Here is a 17,268-nt window from a genome sequence, read left to right as displayed (position 1 = left end):
GAATTGTTGAACCTCCCCTAAAGGCTTTACGGCCAACACCATTTGTACCACATTCAGCCTCTCTATTGAGATTACTTGAAAGAGCTTCAGCACAAAGGACAAATATGTAGGGGGACAAGGGGTCACCTTGTCCAATTTCAGCCTATCATAAGCCTTCTCCATGTCAATCTTGCAAGCAAGTATCCCCAACTCACCTTTTTTCTTTTTAATAGTGTGTAGCATCTCATGGGCAATGAGAATGTTGTTTGTGATTTGTCTATTGGGTATGAAAGCACTCTAAAAGGGGGAAATAATGTCATCCAAGAACGATTTGATTCTATTCACAAGGATTTTAGAAATTATCTTATATATGACATTACAAAGGCTGATAGGCCTATCATTTACCCCCTCTGGGTTTTCCCGCTATGGGATAAGTGTAATAAACGTCCTGTTTAGATCCCCATTCAACTTCCCAGAATGAAAAAAAGGCTTTGACAGTTTTACATACAACATCCCCAACGATATTCCAATACATTTTGAAGAAAAAAAACATTAAGACCATCAGGACCCGGGGTCTTAATATCCTTCATCAAAAGCAGGGTATTATGAATTTCTTCGTTTGTGACCTCTTTACAGAGATTATTATTAAGAGATTGAGAGGCACAACAATCAATATTTGAAATGACCCATTTTTCTTCTTCCAGCCGAGGCATGCCCAGTCGGGCTATTGCACGTGTCAAGTCGGACTATGCCTCAATGTCTTGTTACTTGTACAATTTTCTTTCATTGGCCGAGGTGTGGCCGGTCGGGCTGTGCCTTGGGTGCCCTCTTCATACTTAGTTCGTTGGCCGAGGCATGCCGACTAGGCTATGCCTCGGTGTTCATAGTGTAATTCTGGTATCTTTTGGTTTCTTTTGTTGGCCAAGGCATGGCCAGCTGAGCTATGCCTTGGCGTCCCCCGTCTTCTGCTGATTGAGGTGTAGTTGTCCGAGGTCTTTCAGTTCCCGAGCTCTCAACCATTGGATGCTCAATTTCTGGCCTCGGGAGCTTTTGGGGCCCTTCTAGGGCTAGCTGTTAAGCTGACGGTTGTGTGGAGTTCCACGACCGCCCTCAGGCCTCGGTGGGCAGGGGTGTTCTTTCTCCACGTTTAGCCTCAGCTGTGGTTAGCTTAGTCGGCGATACGCTGCCGAGCTGGGTGTTATGGGCTCAGCCGTTCTAAGATCGGCAGAGTTAACTTGGTCGGTAGTGCGGCTTGTCCTGCGCATGTGTAGTCTGTGCGGTGAGCGTGTATGTGCCTGGGGGTTGGAGATGTAGCTTGGTAAAAAAGGAAACTTTTATTGCTTGTAGATCTAATGGTAGTACATTCTAAGATTTTCTGAGTTCCAGCTCCTCGGTATTGGTTGGCCTTCGAGGTCTTTGAGTCTATAAGTGCCCGGTTTGAGGACCCTAGTGATTCTGTACGGCCCTTCCCAGTTCGGTCCAAGCTTGCCTTCTCCAGGTGTGGGGACTATGACTCTGCATAGGACGAAGTCACCTGTCTTGAACTTGTGTCTTCTGATCTTGAAGTCGTAGTGCTTTGCCATCCTTTGTTGTTGTGTGGCCATTCTTACATGTGCTCAGTCCTAGGCTTCTTCTACCAGGTTTAACTCCGTGCGTAGATATTTGCCATTCTGCCCCTCGTTGAATAGCTTGGTCCAGATAGTTGGGGAATCTATCTCCACAGGGACTACGGCTTTGGCCCCGTAGTTCAGGCTAAAAGGGGTCTCTTCGGTGGCAGTCCGCGAGGTTGTCCTGTATGCCTAGAGTATGCTCGGCAGCTCCTCAACCCACCTTCCCTTGGCTTGGTCCAGGTGCGTTTTCAGGCCGTGTAGCAGGGTTCGGTTGGTTACCTCGATTTGTTTGTTACTCTAGGGTCGGTGCATTGCAGTAGTCCGATAATCGATCATTAGGTCGGCACAGAGGGCTTCAAACTTCTTGTCGGTGAACTATGTCCCATTGTCCGTGATGAGTACGTGAGGGATGCCGAAGTGGCAGATAATACCTTGCCAGAAGAAGTTTCGGGCATTATGGGTGGTGATGCGTGCCAAGGCTTCGGCTTCCACCCACTTGGTGAAGTAGTCTACTGCTACAAGAAGGAATTTCTTCTGTGCAACCGTAGTGGGAAAGGGGCCGAGGCTGTCCATTCCCCATTGGGCGAATGGCCAAGGGCTGGTGACCGGCTACAGGGGGCCTTATGCTGGTGATGGAGATTGGAGTGCTGCTGGCAGCTGTCACACTTATGGACTAATTGGGTGGCGTCCTGCTTCATCATTGGCCAGAAGTAGCCCTGCCGGAATGCCTTATGGGACAATGTGCGTGCGCCGGGGTGATCTCCGCAAATGCCCTCATGTATCTCCCTGAGGACGTAGTCTGCTTCGACTGGGGGAGACACTTCAGGTGTGGGAGAGTGTGGGAGACACTTCGGGTATGGAAGAGTGTGGGAGCGACGTAGTCTGCTCTGTGTTGGAGCTTCTTCGCTTCTGCTTGGTCTTCTAGGAGAGTGCCTTCTCGAAGATACTCGGTTATGGGGTCCATCCAAGATGGTGTGCTGTACTGGGAGGATGAGAAGGGTCGTTGGTGCGATGCTCGGCTGGGCTAGTGTATCCAGTCATACAGTTGTTTCAAGGTCGATTTGTAGCGAGCTGGCTAGCTTCGAAAGGGCATCAACTCGGGTGTTCTCGGCTCGAGGGATCTGCTGAATATTGAAATGCTCAAGTTGCTAAATGAGCTCCTGCACCTTTTGTAGATAACTCGCCATGGAGGGGGTTCGAGCTTCGAACTGGCCGTGGATTTGGTTAACCACTAGCTGTGAGTCGCTGAAGGCCTCGATTCTTCAGGCCCTGAGGTCCAAGGCAAGGCGGAGCCCCGCAATCAGGGCCTCATACTCGGCCTCGTTGTTGGACACTGTGAACCCAAACCTGAGGGCGTATTCCAACATCGTGTCATCTGGGCCGAGGAGGATGAGGTCGGCGCCACTTCGATGAGCCATTTACATGCAGAGTCCATACTAGGGGCAACGGGGCCAGTTCCTCGGTGGTAAATGTACATTCTGCAATGAACTCTACCAGGGACTGGGCTTTGATCACCGATCGGGGTGCATACTCGATGTCGAATTCACTTAGTTCCATGCTTCACTTGACTAGGCGGCCAGATACTTCTGGCCTTTATAGTATCTGCTTAAGGGGATGGTTAGTAAGTACTCAGATGTTGTGGTCCTGAAAGTAGGGTTTAAGCTTTCGGGCGGTTATGATGACAGCTAAGGCTAACTTCTCTAGGTTGGAGTATCGGGTCTCTGCGTCACTGAGGAATTTGCTGGTGTAGTAGATCGGTCTCTGCACCTGGTCTTCTTCCTTAATTAGTACCGAGCTGACAACCTCGTCTCTAGCCGGGAGGTAGAGCAATAGCTCATCCCCTGGGTTCGGCTTGGTTAGGAGAGGCGATGAGCTTAGGTACTGCTTCAACTTCTAGAAAGACTACTCACGTTCTTCTGTCCAACGGAAATCTTTTGGCCGCTTAAGGGCTTTGAAGAAAGGGAGATAGTGATCCGTGGATTTGAACATAAATTTTCTAAGGGTGGCTATTCTCCCGATGAGTCATTGCACCTCTTTATGGGTCTGAGAAGATGGCATGTCAAGGATGGCCTTTATCTTCTTCGGATTCACTTTGATCCCTCTCTGTGTTACCATGAACCCTAGGAACTTCCCAGAGCCGACCCCGAAAGCACACTTGGTTGGGTTTAGCTTCATCTTGTATTTTCTAAGGGTGTCGAAGACTTCGCGAAGGTCAACTAAGTGATGGTCAGCTTTCTTGCTCTTTATGAGCATATCATCGACGTACACCTCTACATTCTGACCGAGCTGTTCTTTGAACACCTCGTTCACTAGTCGCTAATAAGTGGTGCTGGCATTCTTAGGGCCGAAGGGCATTACCTTGTAGCAGTACAGACCTCATCCGGGTGCTTTCGAATTTGGTTGTAACCTAAGAAGGCATCCATGAAGCTCAGTAGCTCGTGCCCCGCCGTTGCATCGACAAGTCGGTTGATCCTTGTTAGGGGGAAGCTGTCTTTGGGACAGGCCTTATTTAGGTCGATGAAGTCGATACAGATCCTTCACTTCTCGTTGGCCTTCTTCACCATTACTATGTTGACCAACCAGTCGGGGTACTTAACTTCTCAAATAAAGTCGGCCTCGAGTAGTTTCTGTACTTTGTCGGTGATCACTTTCCACCGCGCCGTGGCGAAGCTCCTCTTTTTCTGCTTCACAGGTCGGTAGCATGGGTCGACGTTCATCCGATGTGTGATAACTTCAAGGTCAATCCCAAGCATGTCCACTACCGACCAAGCGAATACGTCAACGTTGTTCCTCAGTAGTTGTACAAGTTCTTCTCGGAGGTGGTTGTCTAGTAGGGAGCCAACTTGGACTGTCTTCTCGGGATCTTCTTCAGAGAGGGTGACCCAGATGAGGTCTTCCATGTGTTGACCACACTATGCCTTTACTTCATCGCATAAGTCATAAGCCTCCGCCATTAGTGTCTCAGTGGTTGGAGGTGGTCCTCGGCAGGAGAGCTGATAGTAGTGTCGTGTTGTTCTCCAGTCTCCATGTGCCACCCCTATGTCGTACTTGGTTGGAAATTTCATGGCGAGGTGGTATGTTGAGACTGTGGCCTACAAGGCGTTTAGGGTCGATCTGTCAAGGATCACATTGTAAGAGGAGGGGCAACGCACCACGATGAAGGCTACCATGGTCGTCCTAGTGACGTCACCAGCTCCGATTAGGAGGGGAAGTCCTCCCAGTGGGCAGGAGGGACTCTCCCGAGAATCCCATCAAGGGAGTGTTGACCGGTGTGAGTCACTCTCTGTCGATGCCGAGCTTCTTGAATGCATCTTTGAACAGTACGTCGGTAGAGATCCTTGTGTCGACTAGGATCTGCTGCAGCTCGAAGTTAGCCACCTCAGACGTGATGACCAAGGTGTCATCGTGTAGTGTCTAGACCCCTCAGAGGTCATCGTTGGTGAAGGTGATAGATGTGTTGCGCTTCTTCTTGTGACCCCGATCGTCGATCTCGCACAGCCGAGCATATCTCTTCTGACCCGAGATACTCTCCCCTCTGGTGGCCATTCCCCCTAATATGACATGGATAACGCCGGTTGGGTGGTTTGGGGCGGTAGTTGTTGATCTTCATCCGTTCTCTGCTCTTCTTTGGCTGGCTTCTCACTTCTATCAATGAATTCGCTGAGGTAACCACGCCTGATCAGATCTTCAATATGGTTGCACAGGTTGAAACAGTTCTCCGTGTCATAGCCGTGGTCCTTATGGAACTCATAGTATTTGTCTCGATTCCTCTTGTTACTTTGCGTCTTCATCTTCTCGGGCCACTTGACATAGTTGTGGTCACAGACTTGCATCAGAATTTCAAACCATAGAATATTGAGCAGTGTGAAATTCCGGTAGGTCGGTGGAGGGGTCCAAGGTCCATGGTCTGGTCGGCGATCTTGTCTTTTGTGATCTCTATCCGACCTCTCGGACTTCCGCTCGTCGGTATCTCTCCTCTTCTTGTCAAGCTTCTCATCTTCATCTCTAAGCTGCGCCTGAGCCTCCTCGGCGTTGATATACTTTTGCGCGTGGCTCATTAGTGCAGTTAGCATCTGAAGAGGATTTTTGGAGATGAAGAAGTTGAACGGCGAAGGGAAGAGCCCGTGCTGTATGGCCGTAATTGCAACTGATTGGTTCAAGTCTTTGACCTGGAGTGCTTCCTTATTGAACCTCGCCAGGTAATCTTTGAGAGACTCTACTTTCTTTTGTTGGATTTGCATGAGGCTGGCCGAAGTTTTCTAGTGCTTCTAGCTAGTCGTGAATTGCACCAGAAACTAGGTCTCCAGCTGGTCCCATGACGTTATGGACCGTGGTGGCAGGGAGGAGTATCATGCCAGAGCTAGGCCTTGCAGGGTGGCTACAAGGGCTTTGCACATTGGTTCTTCTGACACACCGTACAACATCATCTAAGCTTTGAGTGCCACGGCATGGTCAAAGGGGTCAGAGTTCCCATCATATTTGTCGAATTGGGGGGCTCGCCATCCAGCAGGGGGTATCTTGTCCATGATGTCCTGGATGAAGGGCAGCTCCTTGGTGATATGTGCGGTTGCCCGCACAGGCTGGTCCATGGCGGGTGTCATGCTCTTGGGAGTCTGAATGCATTCCAGTTCTTCTAAATGTTGCCGGAGCTCTTTGATCTCAGCATCTCTGTTGTCCAGGGCCGCAATGTCTGTGGCCTTCTCCTTCTTAGGTTGAGTAGAGTGATCCTTTACTGAGCTTGACTCGGCAATGGAGACCACAAAGGGTAGCGTCCTCTTGTCGAACCTTTCTCTGGCGGGGATCCGAGCTGATTGGCATGTCTGGCTACAGTGATCCTGCTCATGGGAGCGGGTAGTAAAGGCGGGCCTTTGGGTCGTGTCTTGCTTTTCTCGCTTAGACCATGCTCCCCTCACATCAGACCGATGCACTTTGGGGTCCTTGGTCTGAGGATCGTCCTTCGTGCGCATCGGGGAGCGAGGGGGGACGACCTTGTTGGGCGGCGTAGCAGACCCCAATGTCTGCATGAACTCGAAGATCTTGTCGACCTTCTCTTGCATAGCTCGGAACTGCGCTGGGTCCACAGCGGCCGAGGGTTGTGGGGCTTCCTGATTCGAGGAGCTATGATGTCGGTTCTCTTGAGATGGGGAATGGCTTACTGATTGTTTAGACTTGTTTTTAGGCATCTTGATTGGTTTTGGGGCTGCGCATCAAAATATTTTTCGGGAAGGCTTTTTGTGCATTCCCACAGATGGTGCCAATCTGATGCTACTCAATCCGAGGTAGTGCACGAACTGAGGAGAGCAACTAGATAATCCTTGCTGCCTGGGCAGTGCCAAGCTTACAAGGACGCTATCGCGCTATGTAACCTGTGATCAAGAGAAGAAGTCAAAGCCCGAGGAGTTATCCCCGGGTAAGTACTCCGACGCTCAAGTCAGTGAGAGGGCAGTGAATGGTCGGGCTGAGCAATGAGGGTGCTGGTCCGAGCAAAGTAACGATATGGGTGCTAGAAGTTGGGATCCCTTACCTAGAGCATGGAGTACCTTTTCATAGCCGGGGGTTCATCTCCTAGCCGGATTAGGGTTTCAGGATAATTGGGATAGAGCTCTTCGCCGAGGTTGCTGGGGTAGAGTCCTACTCCTCGGCGGAGTTGTCTTCCCTCCCTTATCCGTAGTCGGGCCTATCCACGTGGCGTGTAGCTGACGTGGCTGGAGGGATAAAGAGGGGGACCACGGTAGTAACATAGCTCGCCGGGCTTTGCCGACATGGCCGAGCTATGCCGACGTGGCCGAGCTATGCCAATGTGGTCAGGCGATGACTGGGCAGCCACGTGTCTCTCTGGGCTAGCTCAGCCATGACCCCAACAAAGACCATCAGGACTCGGGGTCTTAATATCCTTCATCGAAAGTAGGGTATTATGAATTTCTTCATTTGTGACCTCTTTACAGAGATTATTATTAAGAGATTGAGAGGCACAACAATCAATATTTGAATTGAAATTGTCCACTTCCGAAGTGCCCTTAGAATTAAATCTATTTTCAAAACTACAACAAAACTTCTCCTTGATCCCTCAACTTCTTCAATCCATGATCCGTCCTCATTTCTAACTTTTCTAATTTTGTTCTTTTTTCTCCTAATTGTTGCAGTGGTGTGAAAGAGTTTATTATTTGTATCCCCAAGTTTAATCCAATCAACTCTAAAATTTTGAGCCCAATAAATTTCTTCTTTAGCTAGAGTGTTGTTGAGAAGTTTCTAAAGAGCATTCTCTTGATTGATGAGACTTCTGTTATTTGGATCACTTTCTAAATTGTCTTGGATCATCTCAATTTTTAACAATTACTCTTCTTTTGTTTTTCTGATATTTCCAAAATGATTTTTATTCCAATATTTGATTTCTCTAACAAGGTTATTTCTCTTTTTACAAAACTGCATGGCCCTAGAATCATTAATGTTAATATCCCAAGCCCTTTTGATCACATTATCAAAGCTAGGATCTAGGCACCACATGTCTTCAAATCTAAAAGGTTTAGGCCCAAAGGAAGCCTGAGAATATGTATGAAGTATCAAAGGAGTATGGTCAGAAGTCAAAAAAGACAAATTCGTTAACCTACATTCATTAAATTCACATCTCCATTCAACATTAGTTAGGACCCAATCAATCCTTTTCTTAGTATTACTATTCTTCCAAGTGTATTGGCTACCTTTCATATCTAATTCAATAAAATTACAACAATTAATCAGTTGATTAAAATTCCTGGTTTGAGAGGGCCTTACCTCCACACCACCAACTTTATTCTCTTTCCTTTGAGAGCATTAAATCCCCCATAACACTCCATGCCCCAGAAATAATATCAGCTATGTTTCTAATCCAATCCCACACCCTAATTTGATCAGTTTTACAAGGAGTATATGGCATGGGTTCCGCTAGTTATGAATGATAACGATGAAATGTTTCCAATGCAGGATGGAAATGTCGCTGTGAGGTTGGTGTGAGGCGCGTTCTGTGAGATGGAATGATAATCACAAATCGCCCATTTCAGGGGATCGCCACTCCCGATCCACCCCCGGGAATTAGGAAAAGGACACAACCTTCCCCCTCTCAAACCCTTCTCTATACTTAATTCCAAGCTTCGAACCCTCCCTCCATCTCTCTTCTCTCCCTCCTTCGGCGGCTGAACTCTGAACAATCGAACTGAGCTGAAATTCTGGCCAGGTAAGTCACCACCGGTTTCTCTCTCTCTCTTCCCTTCCTTCTTCTTCTTCTTCTTCTCTCTCACTCTTTTTTTTTCCTTCCTCTCCTTGTTTTTCTGCTACAGTTGACCAGGCCACCAGGGCACCATTTTCAAGTGCGGTCTCATCCCTGCAAATAATAACATTAGCAGTAATCAAGGTATGATTTAACATTGTTTTGAGTTTTGTAGTTTGTATTATTCTTTCTTCGGTCTCTCCTTTCTTTTTCTCTTCGATTTTTAAACCAAATCTGAACTTTGGTCTCGGTGGTAGGTTTTTCAAACTTATTGAGATAGGTTACTAGGTTTTGGTGGTAGGGTTATTAGTGCTTGAACCTATTTTCTCCTCACTCAGTGACTAGGAACTTTTTGACCCAAACGTTCTAGAGTTCGTAGTTGAATAGAAGAAGTTTTACTTTGATGTTTGTAATTAGTTAATTTATAATTTTCTTTGGGCATAAAAGGCAGATAATCGGTTTATACTGCCTAACTCTAACATATTTGAGTAGTAAAGAAGGACATTGATTCTACCAATATTTAACCGGTGATTCTTCTAGTGTCCTTTCTTGGGTTAAGTACGTAGAGGATGGGTTGAATACCAATGAAGTTTCATATTGTTAGAATGTAGTCACACTGTACTTTTAGGTGGTTGGTGCATATTGGTTTGGAATTGAAGTGAAACAGGAAATTCTTATTACTTGTGATTACACACGTAAACATTATACAATAAAACTGGATCTCATGGTCCATGATTGAAACACAAAACTTAAAAAAGAAAATAAGAAGAAGAAAGCATTACCATAGGAAGAGACCAAAGAGGTTAGAAGAGAAATAAAAAGCCATCTTGGTGGAATATTCTTCTTGATCTCTCCATTTGGTCCTCCTTTGGTCTATAAAATAAATAGTGCTAGAGAGGTGCAAGTCTAGTATAATGGCATCGATTTTGTTTGTTCTACAGGTGTTTTTGTTAATTTGATAATTATGATTAATTCTATAGTTGTAAAAGATATATCTCTCTTTTCTCTCTTTTGAGCTGTTATGGAGGCATCAACTATGTCCATTCTGGATATTGCATTTTAGAAGTAATCTTTTTTGTCTTCCCTAAGGAAATTTCTACAAAATGATCTTTCTCGATCAAAAAGCAAAACAAAAAGAAAAAGAAGTGTTACTTGATTTACTTATATTTTTTCATAGACTGGTTAATAATATAATCTTATCTCAAAACTAAATCAAGTTATAATTAGCCAATCCAAAACCCAAAATGACAGACTAGTTGGCTGACAAATTGTAGTTAGCATCAAGCAAGTATTATTTTATGCCACAAGATATTAACTAAGGTTTGATAGGACCCGAAATGGCTGGACTGAAAAACTTATTGATCTGCTTTTTAGTGAATAAGTTTTTAAGGAGTTTGTGGGATTCTCAATGGCTGAAATGAAGTTGTAGATTACTATGCCCCTGAGTATTGTATTAGTTTGTCCATTAAAAGAAAAAATAATAAGTTATTCAGTTTAGCAACTTCATCCATTATCAAACAGTTAGGCCCTAATAACCTTTCTTCACATTCCATTTTTGTTCTTGACCATTTCAAATAAAACGTGGAATATCTTTTTCTGATTTGTTTTTTTTTTGGGAATTAAATTTAATAACCTGATTGGTGGAGTTACTGTTAAAATAAATTAGGTTTTGGTTTGATTCCATTTCAATGATTCATGTTGTAGGAAGAAAACACCATAAGCTATGTTTGGTAAAAATCTGGAAAGCCAACATAGGCTTTCCGAACATCCAAACCACTGCTCAAATATGAATCTACTCTGAGTAGCTTCACTAGGAGCCCATTTGGGAGGGCGTCTACATTTGGGGTGTGTTGTGTTAATTGAGCTATTGGTGGTTGAGCACCGATGTTCCTGAGAAGCTACTCAGAATAGCTTCATATTTGAGCAGTGGTTTGGGTGTTCAAAAAGTCAATGTTGGCTTTCTGTATTTTTACCAAACACAGCTTCTGGTGTTCTCGTGTGAGGCCCAACTTGGAACCCCACAAGCTGCATGCCGAAAGCCCTCCCAAACAGGCACTAGAACACTTGTGCTCAACCATGGGGTGATCATTGGTTGGGTCGAGCCCAAGCCAGGCCTGATTATGGGCCTTATGTTTTCTATATATAAAATATTTACATATAGATAATATTTTACATTAAATATCATATAACATGCATATAGTTTTATTTTATACATCACATAATATAATATATTATGTAAAGTACATATTATAAGTAGGGGACCTAGGGGTGGTCATTTTCAGCACCCGATTTTTGCTCGGTCTGCTGCCCAAACCTCCAATTTGCCCCAAATACCCGATCAGACTCTTTCAATCTCTCAAAAACACCCAAAAACCCAAAAGGGGTGGTCATAAGCCTTTTCTAAATCAAACTTACAAATTAATCCCTTTTTCTTCTCCCTTATTTTAAAATCTACACATTCATTGGCAATGAGAATTTGATCCATTATTTGTCTCCCAAAAACAAAGGCCACTTGATTTGGAAAGATCATTGAGAGAAGTACATTTTTTATTCTTAGGGCCAAAACTTTGGAAATGATTTTGTACATGCTTCCTATCAGACTTATGGGCCTAAAGTCCTTCGGCTGGATTGCGTGCACTTTTTTTAGTATCAAAGCAATGAAAGTTGCATTTGCACCTGAGTTAAATTTGCCCCTCTCATAGAATTCATCAAAAACCTCCATCAGGCCACCCCCGATTATCTCCCAACAATTTTGATAGAACGGCATCATAAAACCATAAGGTCCTAGGGCTTTAGATCTCTCCATCTAGAAGACTGCATTTTTCACTTCCCAAACCTCAAATTTCTTTTCCAAGGATTCTATCAACTCTTTATTTCCAGCTCTCCATTCCAGGCCCTCTAAATCTTCTCTTGAACTCGGGCCCTCATTGAGTGTTTTGAAATGGTTTACAAAGGCTTGAGCTATGTCCTCATCTCTTGCCAATACTTGCCCATTCCATTCCAATTTCATCACTGAGTTTTTCCTCTTTCCCCCATTCACCAACATAAGGAAAAAACTAGTATTGCCATCCCCTTCCCTGGGCCATTGACATCTAGATTTTTGTCTCCAAGTAACCTCCTCTTTTCTTAGAATGTCTTCTAGATCCTTTTTCAACCTCCATCTGTCTTGGTTTTCAAATTTCAGCCAAGAATTGGAGAAATAACATCATCTGTCTTGGTTTTCAAATTGGTATCTGATTCCATTTTTTGTCTAAAATTGTTTGTTTTTAATGACATATAGTGTTATCAAATGCATCTTAATTCAATATGACAATGCTCATGGGTATTTTATAATAATTTGAAGGGAGAAATACTTAAACCTCCCCTAGATGTTTCTTATAAATACTGAATCCTCCCCTTACTTTTTTCAGAGGACCTAACCTCTCTTTTGGCTGATGTGGCAGGACAAGAATAACCCCTCAATTGATCTGGCATTAATTAGTCTTCTCTAACCACAATATTCTGCTGTTGCAAATAGCTTAGGAGTTAGGATTTAGTGAAGCAGTCATTTTAGAGCTAATAGTAATTTTGGTTTCTGTTTATTTTTTATTTTTATAAAGGGGTATTTTTGATATCATGTCAAGAGCCCTGTTAGTTCTTGGAGGATGTTAAGAAACTGAAGATCTAAATTGTTTTTTCGTAATTTACTTCATTGCTCTGCTCTATGTGGCCAGAGTATTGCATTCAACCCCCTAAAGCTTAATTGTATTACATCCAACATGACTGACAGTGATCTCCTCAATCTTTAGATAATTTTTCAAATTTGAACCCCAAAACTCCCATAGAAAAAGGTCATTGTTTTGCCATGTGTCATATTATGTGGTGGTAAAATTTTGTCACCTACTCAGCTGTCTGACTTGGCAATTGGCATAGAAGCAGCAAGTAGCTATATAAGAGATAGATGACAGTCATGAGGACGGGGTATGTGGCTACCAACTGGACTGTTGTCTTTTTGGTAATCATCTGTACTGTTGTCAAATGCCATTTATTTTATATATAAGTGAAGGTAGGAACTTAGTATAGTGAGACAAATTACCAAACATATGGTGATATCATCTCATCATCATGTCCTCTTCCTGTCATACCCATGCCTATAAATAGGATATCCAGAGAAGGCCTCTCTTGTGTCTCAGTTGCCAAATAAAAAAAAAAAAAAAGAGAGAGAAGTCGAAATATAAGATGTGGATTGTTTACATCAGGTGATCTCTTAGCAAGAAGAGAAGAATCCAGATGAAGAAATGTGTTTTGCAGTGAAGTGTTCATCATGTGGAAAGAGCTTATGGGCTGGATGTGGAAGGCATGTTGCCTCTGTTTATAAACAGATTCTGGAAAGACAACACTGTCTTTGCCGTGAATGGCCTGGCGTTCAGCCTGTTCCCCAGTCTACCCCTGTGGATTCTGGTATTGCCCAAGATGCTGGTTCTGCAGTTTGTGGTGATGATAAGCATAAAACTTCATGCTGTTCTGTCTCTCTCCCTCCTGTGGTTCTGTGACCAGGGCAGCAAAATGTAGTAGAAAATTACAATAAAAAAATGGGCAAATGCTGGTTTTCTCTTGTTGTATCTTAATCTATTTAAAATATAAATTGAATAAATCTGAGTCTTCTATTAGTATCAGTGGCTAGCTAGAAATAAATTAGCTGAAAATATTCACAAGGACATAAGAATCTTCTAAAATCAACATTTTCAGGAACAAAATTGTCCATTCCTCAGATTTTATGGATCCAAATGTCTCACAAATTGCTTTTATCCGAGTGGCATTTGGTTGCACTAGGAGCTTAAACATAGGTGACTCATTTGGCATGATTAATAAAGGACAATCTCCACGGATTTCTTCCAAATCCCTTGGCCCATCTGATGGCCAAAAAGGAGCACCATCACCTAGAATTTACTGAGTCCACCTCTCCAATGACTTCATTGTACACCCCCACTGTATTTCCTTCTCTGTACTCCATTATCCATCCTAAATGACCCAGGTTGCTCAATCAACCAACATCAAATCTTAATTGAAAATCTTCTTATTGTTATGGACCATCATAATGCCATATACGAACCACAGTTGTAGAAGCTTGCAGAATTGAAAGCAATCCGTACTGTTACCAAGCCTAACCCCTGAAGTCTCCTTCTGGATCTGCTAGAAACAAGAAGTGTAACATGGGCTTGTAAAACCCAATCAGAAATAAAAGCGCCAGCAATACTGTCAACAAATTTGTAGCAACTGATACATTACTTCTGATTAGATGTTACTAGTCCATGTTACAATCTTTTTCTAGTAGATCCAGATTCCTTTATTTTGGCAATTCCAACACACTTAAGAGTGGAGTCCACTCTCTTGGATGATGGAACATTTGAAAAATGATTGATAGGTCCCTACTCCTTTGGCAGAGAAGAAAAGCATGGAGGTAGAAGTATGTGCAGCAAAGTCCACTTCTTCGTCAACACCACAAATGTTTATTTTCCTGCAGACTGCTTCCCATATGAAGAATTTCACTCTTGAAGAGGGTTGGGGCAATAGAAAACCAGGTTGACATATATGATGCAACAACATGCCAATTTCTAATTATATCCTTGGTAGAAAATGAAGAGAAAACATCCATGGACCTCACTCAATGCACAATAATATATTCAATGATCTTGTGATTGCATCCTCTCCTTAAATTGTAGCATTTCCTTTCTTCCCACATACACCACAGAATGGCAACCCAAGTGTATTGCTATAAAATTTTCCCTCTTGTGTGTGGAGAAAAGAAAGTGGTGCTGAACAAGCTATGCCCAAGAGCAGCCAGCTTTCAGCCAAATAAAGAAGAGAAAAACTCCCAGATATTAGAACAACAAAGCATGAGATTAGCAGGTGATCAATAGTTTAACAGCTTGCTCTAAAAAGAAAGCACATGCTGGGAGACAAATGCCAGTAAGTTATTTAACAAAAAAGACAAATACCAATTAGGCCTTCTCTTCTATAGATTCTCAGAAATGATGATCTGCTTTTTTATCAGCTTACAAATGATGATGTTTTTTTTTTTTTTTTTTTTTTTGTGCATGACCTTTGAGCAGGAAGTCCTAACCTTTGGGGAGAACCAGACCATTCCAAATAGCGTTAACAGAGAAAACTGAAGGAGGTGAAGGAGATAAAGATAAGGATTTAAAGAAGAAAACACAAGAAAAAAAATACCAGATGAAACAATGGATCAAATTTTGATGCCTAATTAGGAAGTTTCTGGGAACACACCCTTTGAGGGTTCAATGAGAGACACACCATAGGAGTCTTGAAGTCCCTTTGAACCCCTTCTCAACCCTAAAGTACACACTAGACCTTGGTCAGTAAGGAAGCACTTTCAGAAAAAAAAGTTATATTTCTAAAATTTGGCTCTTTTTTTTTTTGATGAATCATAAAAATTTTATTAGGATGAAAATAAAGTAAACTGACAAGTGAATACAATCCGGAGTTCTCCCTGAAGGCGCAAGTTGCTGCCTTCTCAACCCCTTCTAAAATTTGGCTCTACCAATCAACAACATATCAATCAACATGAGTAGAAGTAGTAAGAAATGATTTTAAGCATAAATAATTTAACAGTGGATATGGCTATAAATAGAATGGATTGGTAGTGAATCAGGATTCATGTAGCCAACCCCATATAGTTGGGATAAGGCATGGATGATGATAATGACTCAAGAACATATCAATGCGAATAAACTGAACGAATGAAGGGAGAACGGTGTATTACCTTTCCAAGGTAAAGGGAAAGAAGCTCTATAATGTAAACTTGCATCGCAGCCATTATCCAACAAGCCATGAAAACTCTTCATATTGTGCCACAACTTCCTTCTCTCCAAGGGAAATCTTTGAAGACACTTCCCTAAGAGAGAGAGGTTCCCAAATACAAGTTTATCTAAATCTAAGCGTCCTCTTTTTTTGTGTCTAACAGAAAATCTCTCGTAATCCACCCATGGAAGATGCATCGTGCATGTTTCACAACACACTTGCACATTAGGTGAAACAGGTGTTTTCAATTTTATAGGTTCTCCCATGCATTGAGTTGGGTTTTGTCCAAGCCATAGAGTGATACAACTGAGCAAGTGGCTTAATTTTATGATCCCAGTGCTCTTATACTTGGGGTACTTCTCCAAGTACTCAATTGTTTCTCTTTAAAACCATCATGGCACATCCATTGGATAAACTTGTATAATTGCAGACAAAACTGAGTGATCTATGTTATCTGGCTTTCTTTCTAAATGGTTATGTAGTTAGATATGCATATTAACTTAAACAAGCTTATCTGTACATTTATGAGCCCATAAAATGACATGGTAATCAAAGGATCAATAAAAGACTGATGAGGTGCAAGCTCCTAGAATTGTGCCTTCTGGATCATGCATGCCCAGATATTATCTTATTATTAAGATAAAGAAACAATAGTACAAGGTTATGAAATGCAATATCTAATCTTTTTATTCATTCCAATTTTATGATGTTTAATTGCATATATGTAAATATTTGTTCTTTTTCCCTAGCATATTGAAAGCATATAAACTATATTCTGTATACTTTAGGGATAAAGAAATGGCAATGAGCTGCATGAAATCATTTAGAAGCTTCATCATCAGTAAGGAAGCGTTTAGGGTCGTTAACTGCAGAACATTTTCAGCAGCTGGTGGTAAGGCAAAGAAAGGTTCAAAAGGTGGTGCTGGCGACGCTCCAAAAGCATCTATACTGAGCAAAGAAATGAAATCCACTACTGTGGTCGGTGCTAATATCCTTAAGGATGGTGCAGATCCCAAGATCCTGCCAGACTCTGAGTACCCAGATTGGCTGTGGCACCTGCTCGACAAGAAGCCTGCATTGAGTGAACTTAGAAGGAAAAACATAGAAACTCTTCCATACGATGAACTCAAGCGCTTTGTTAAGCTGGATAACCGAGCTAGGATTAAGGAAAATAATGTTATCAGGGCCAAGAATTGATTTGTTTATCCTCTAGTAAATACCTTCAAGCTATTGATACGTGTTCAATGAAACTGAAGTTGTTTTCATGATTGGAAATTTGTCAGTGAAACTGAAGCTGTTTTCATGGTTGGACATTTGGAATTTGGAACTGGAGGCAGTTTACTAGTTCTTATAACTGGAAGTTAATTATTTGTTGCTGGAGAAAACCGTGTAAATTTCAGTTTTCAGTCCCTTAGGCTGCTTTTGCTTTCGGTGTAAACTTCATTGATGGAGTTCAATGCCGATGGGTTTAAATTAGTGAATCGTTGGAGTGTGATAATCGATGTAAAACTCGACCATGAAACAAACGTATGAAATACAGACCGGGAGTGGAGTTTTACATTGGTCTGTATTTAAATTTTACGTTGATTTGCATTTACATTGCAAGTAAGAATAGCCCTAGCGTTGTTTAAAGAA

The 17,268-nt window shown here is 42.7% G+C and overlaps 1 protein-coding gene across 1 annotated transcript; it reads left to right on the top strand.

Annotated features, from left to right (window-relative positions):
* The first annotated feature begins 8,395 nt into the window (after window positions 1–8,395).
* Window positions 8,396–17,018, top strand: LOC104607387 (large ribosomal subunit protein mL54-like). Its single transcript, XM_010273027.3, has 3 exons — window positions 8,396–8,799; window positions 8,903–8,976; window positions 16,422–17,018. Exon 3 carries the CDS (start codon window positions 16,432–16,434, stop codon window positions 16,828–16,830), a length of 399 nt encoding a protein of 132 aa, XP_010271329.1. The 5' UTR covers window positions 8,396–8,799; window positions 8,903–8,976; window positions 16,422–16,431; the 3' UTR covers window positions 16,831–17,018.
* Window positions 17,019–17,268: the final 250 nt, after the last annotated feature.

Source organism: Nelumbo nucifera, chromosome 4 (assembly GCF_055504915.1).
Source record: "Nelumbo nucifera cultivar China Antique chromosome 4, China Antique-T2T, whole genome shotgun sequence".
NCBI classification, from domain to species: Eukaryota; Viridiplantae; Streptophyta; class Magnoliopsida; order Proteales; family Nelumbonaceae; genus Nelumbo; species Nelumbo nucifera.
The sequence above is the reverse complement of the archived record's forward strand: the minus strand, read 5'-3'. Positions and strand labels throughout refer to the sequence as shown.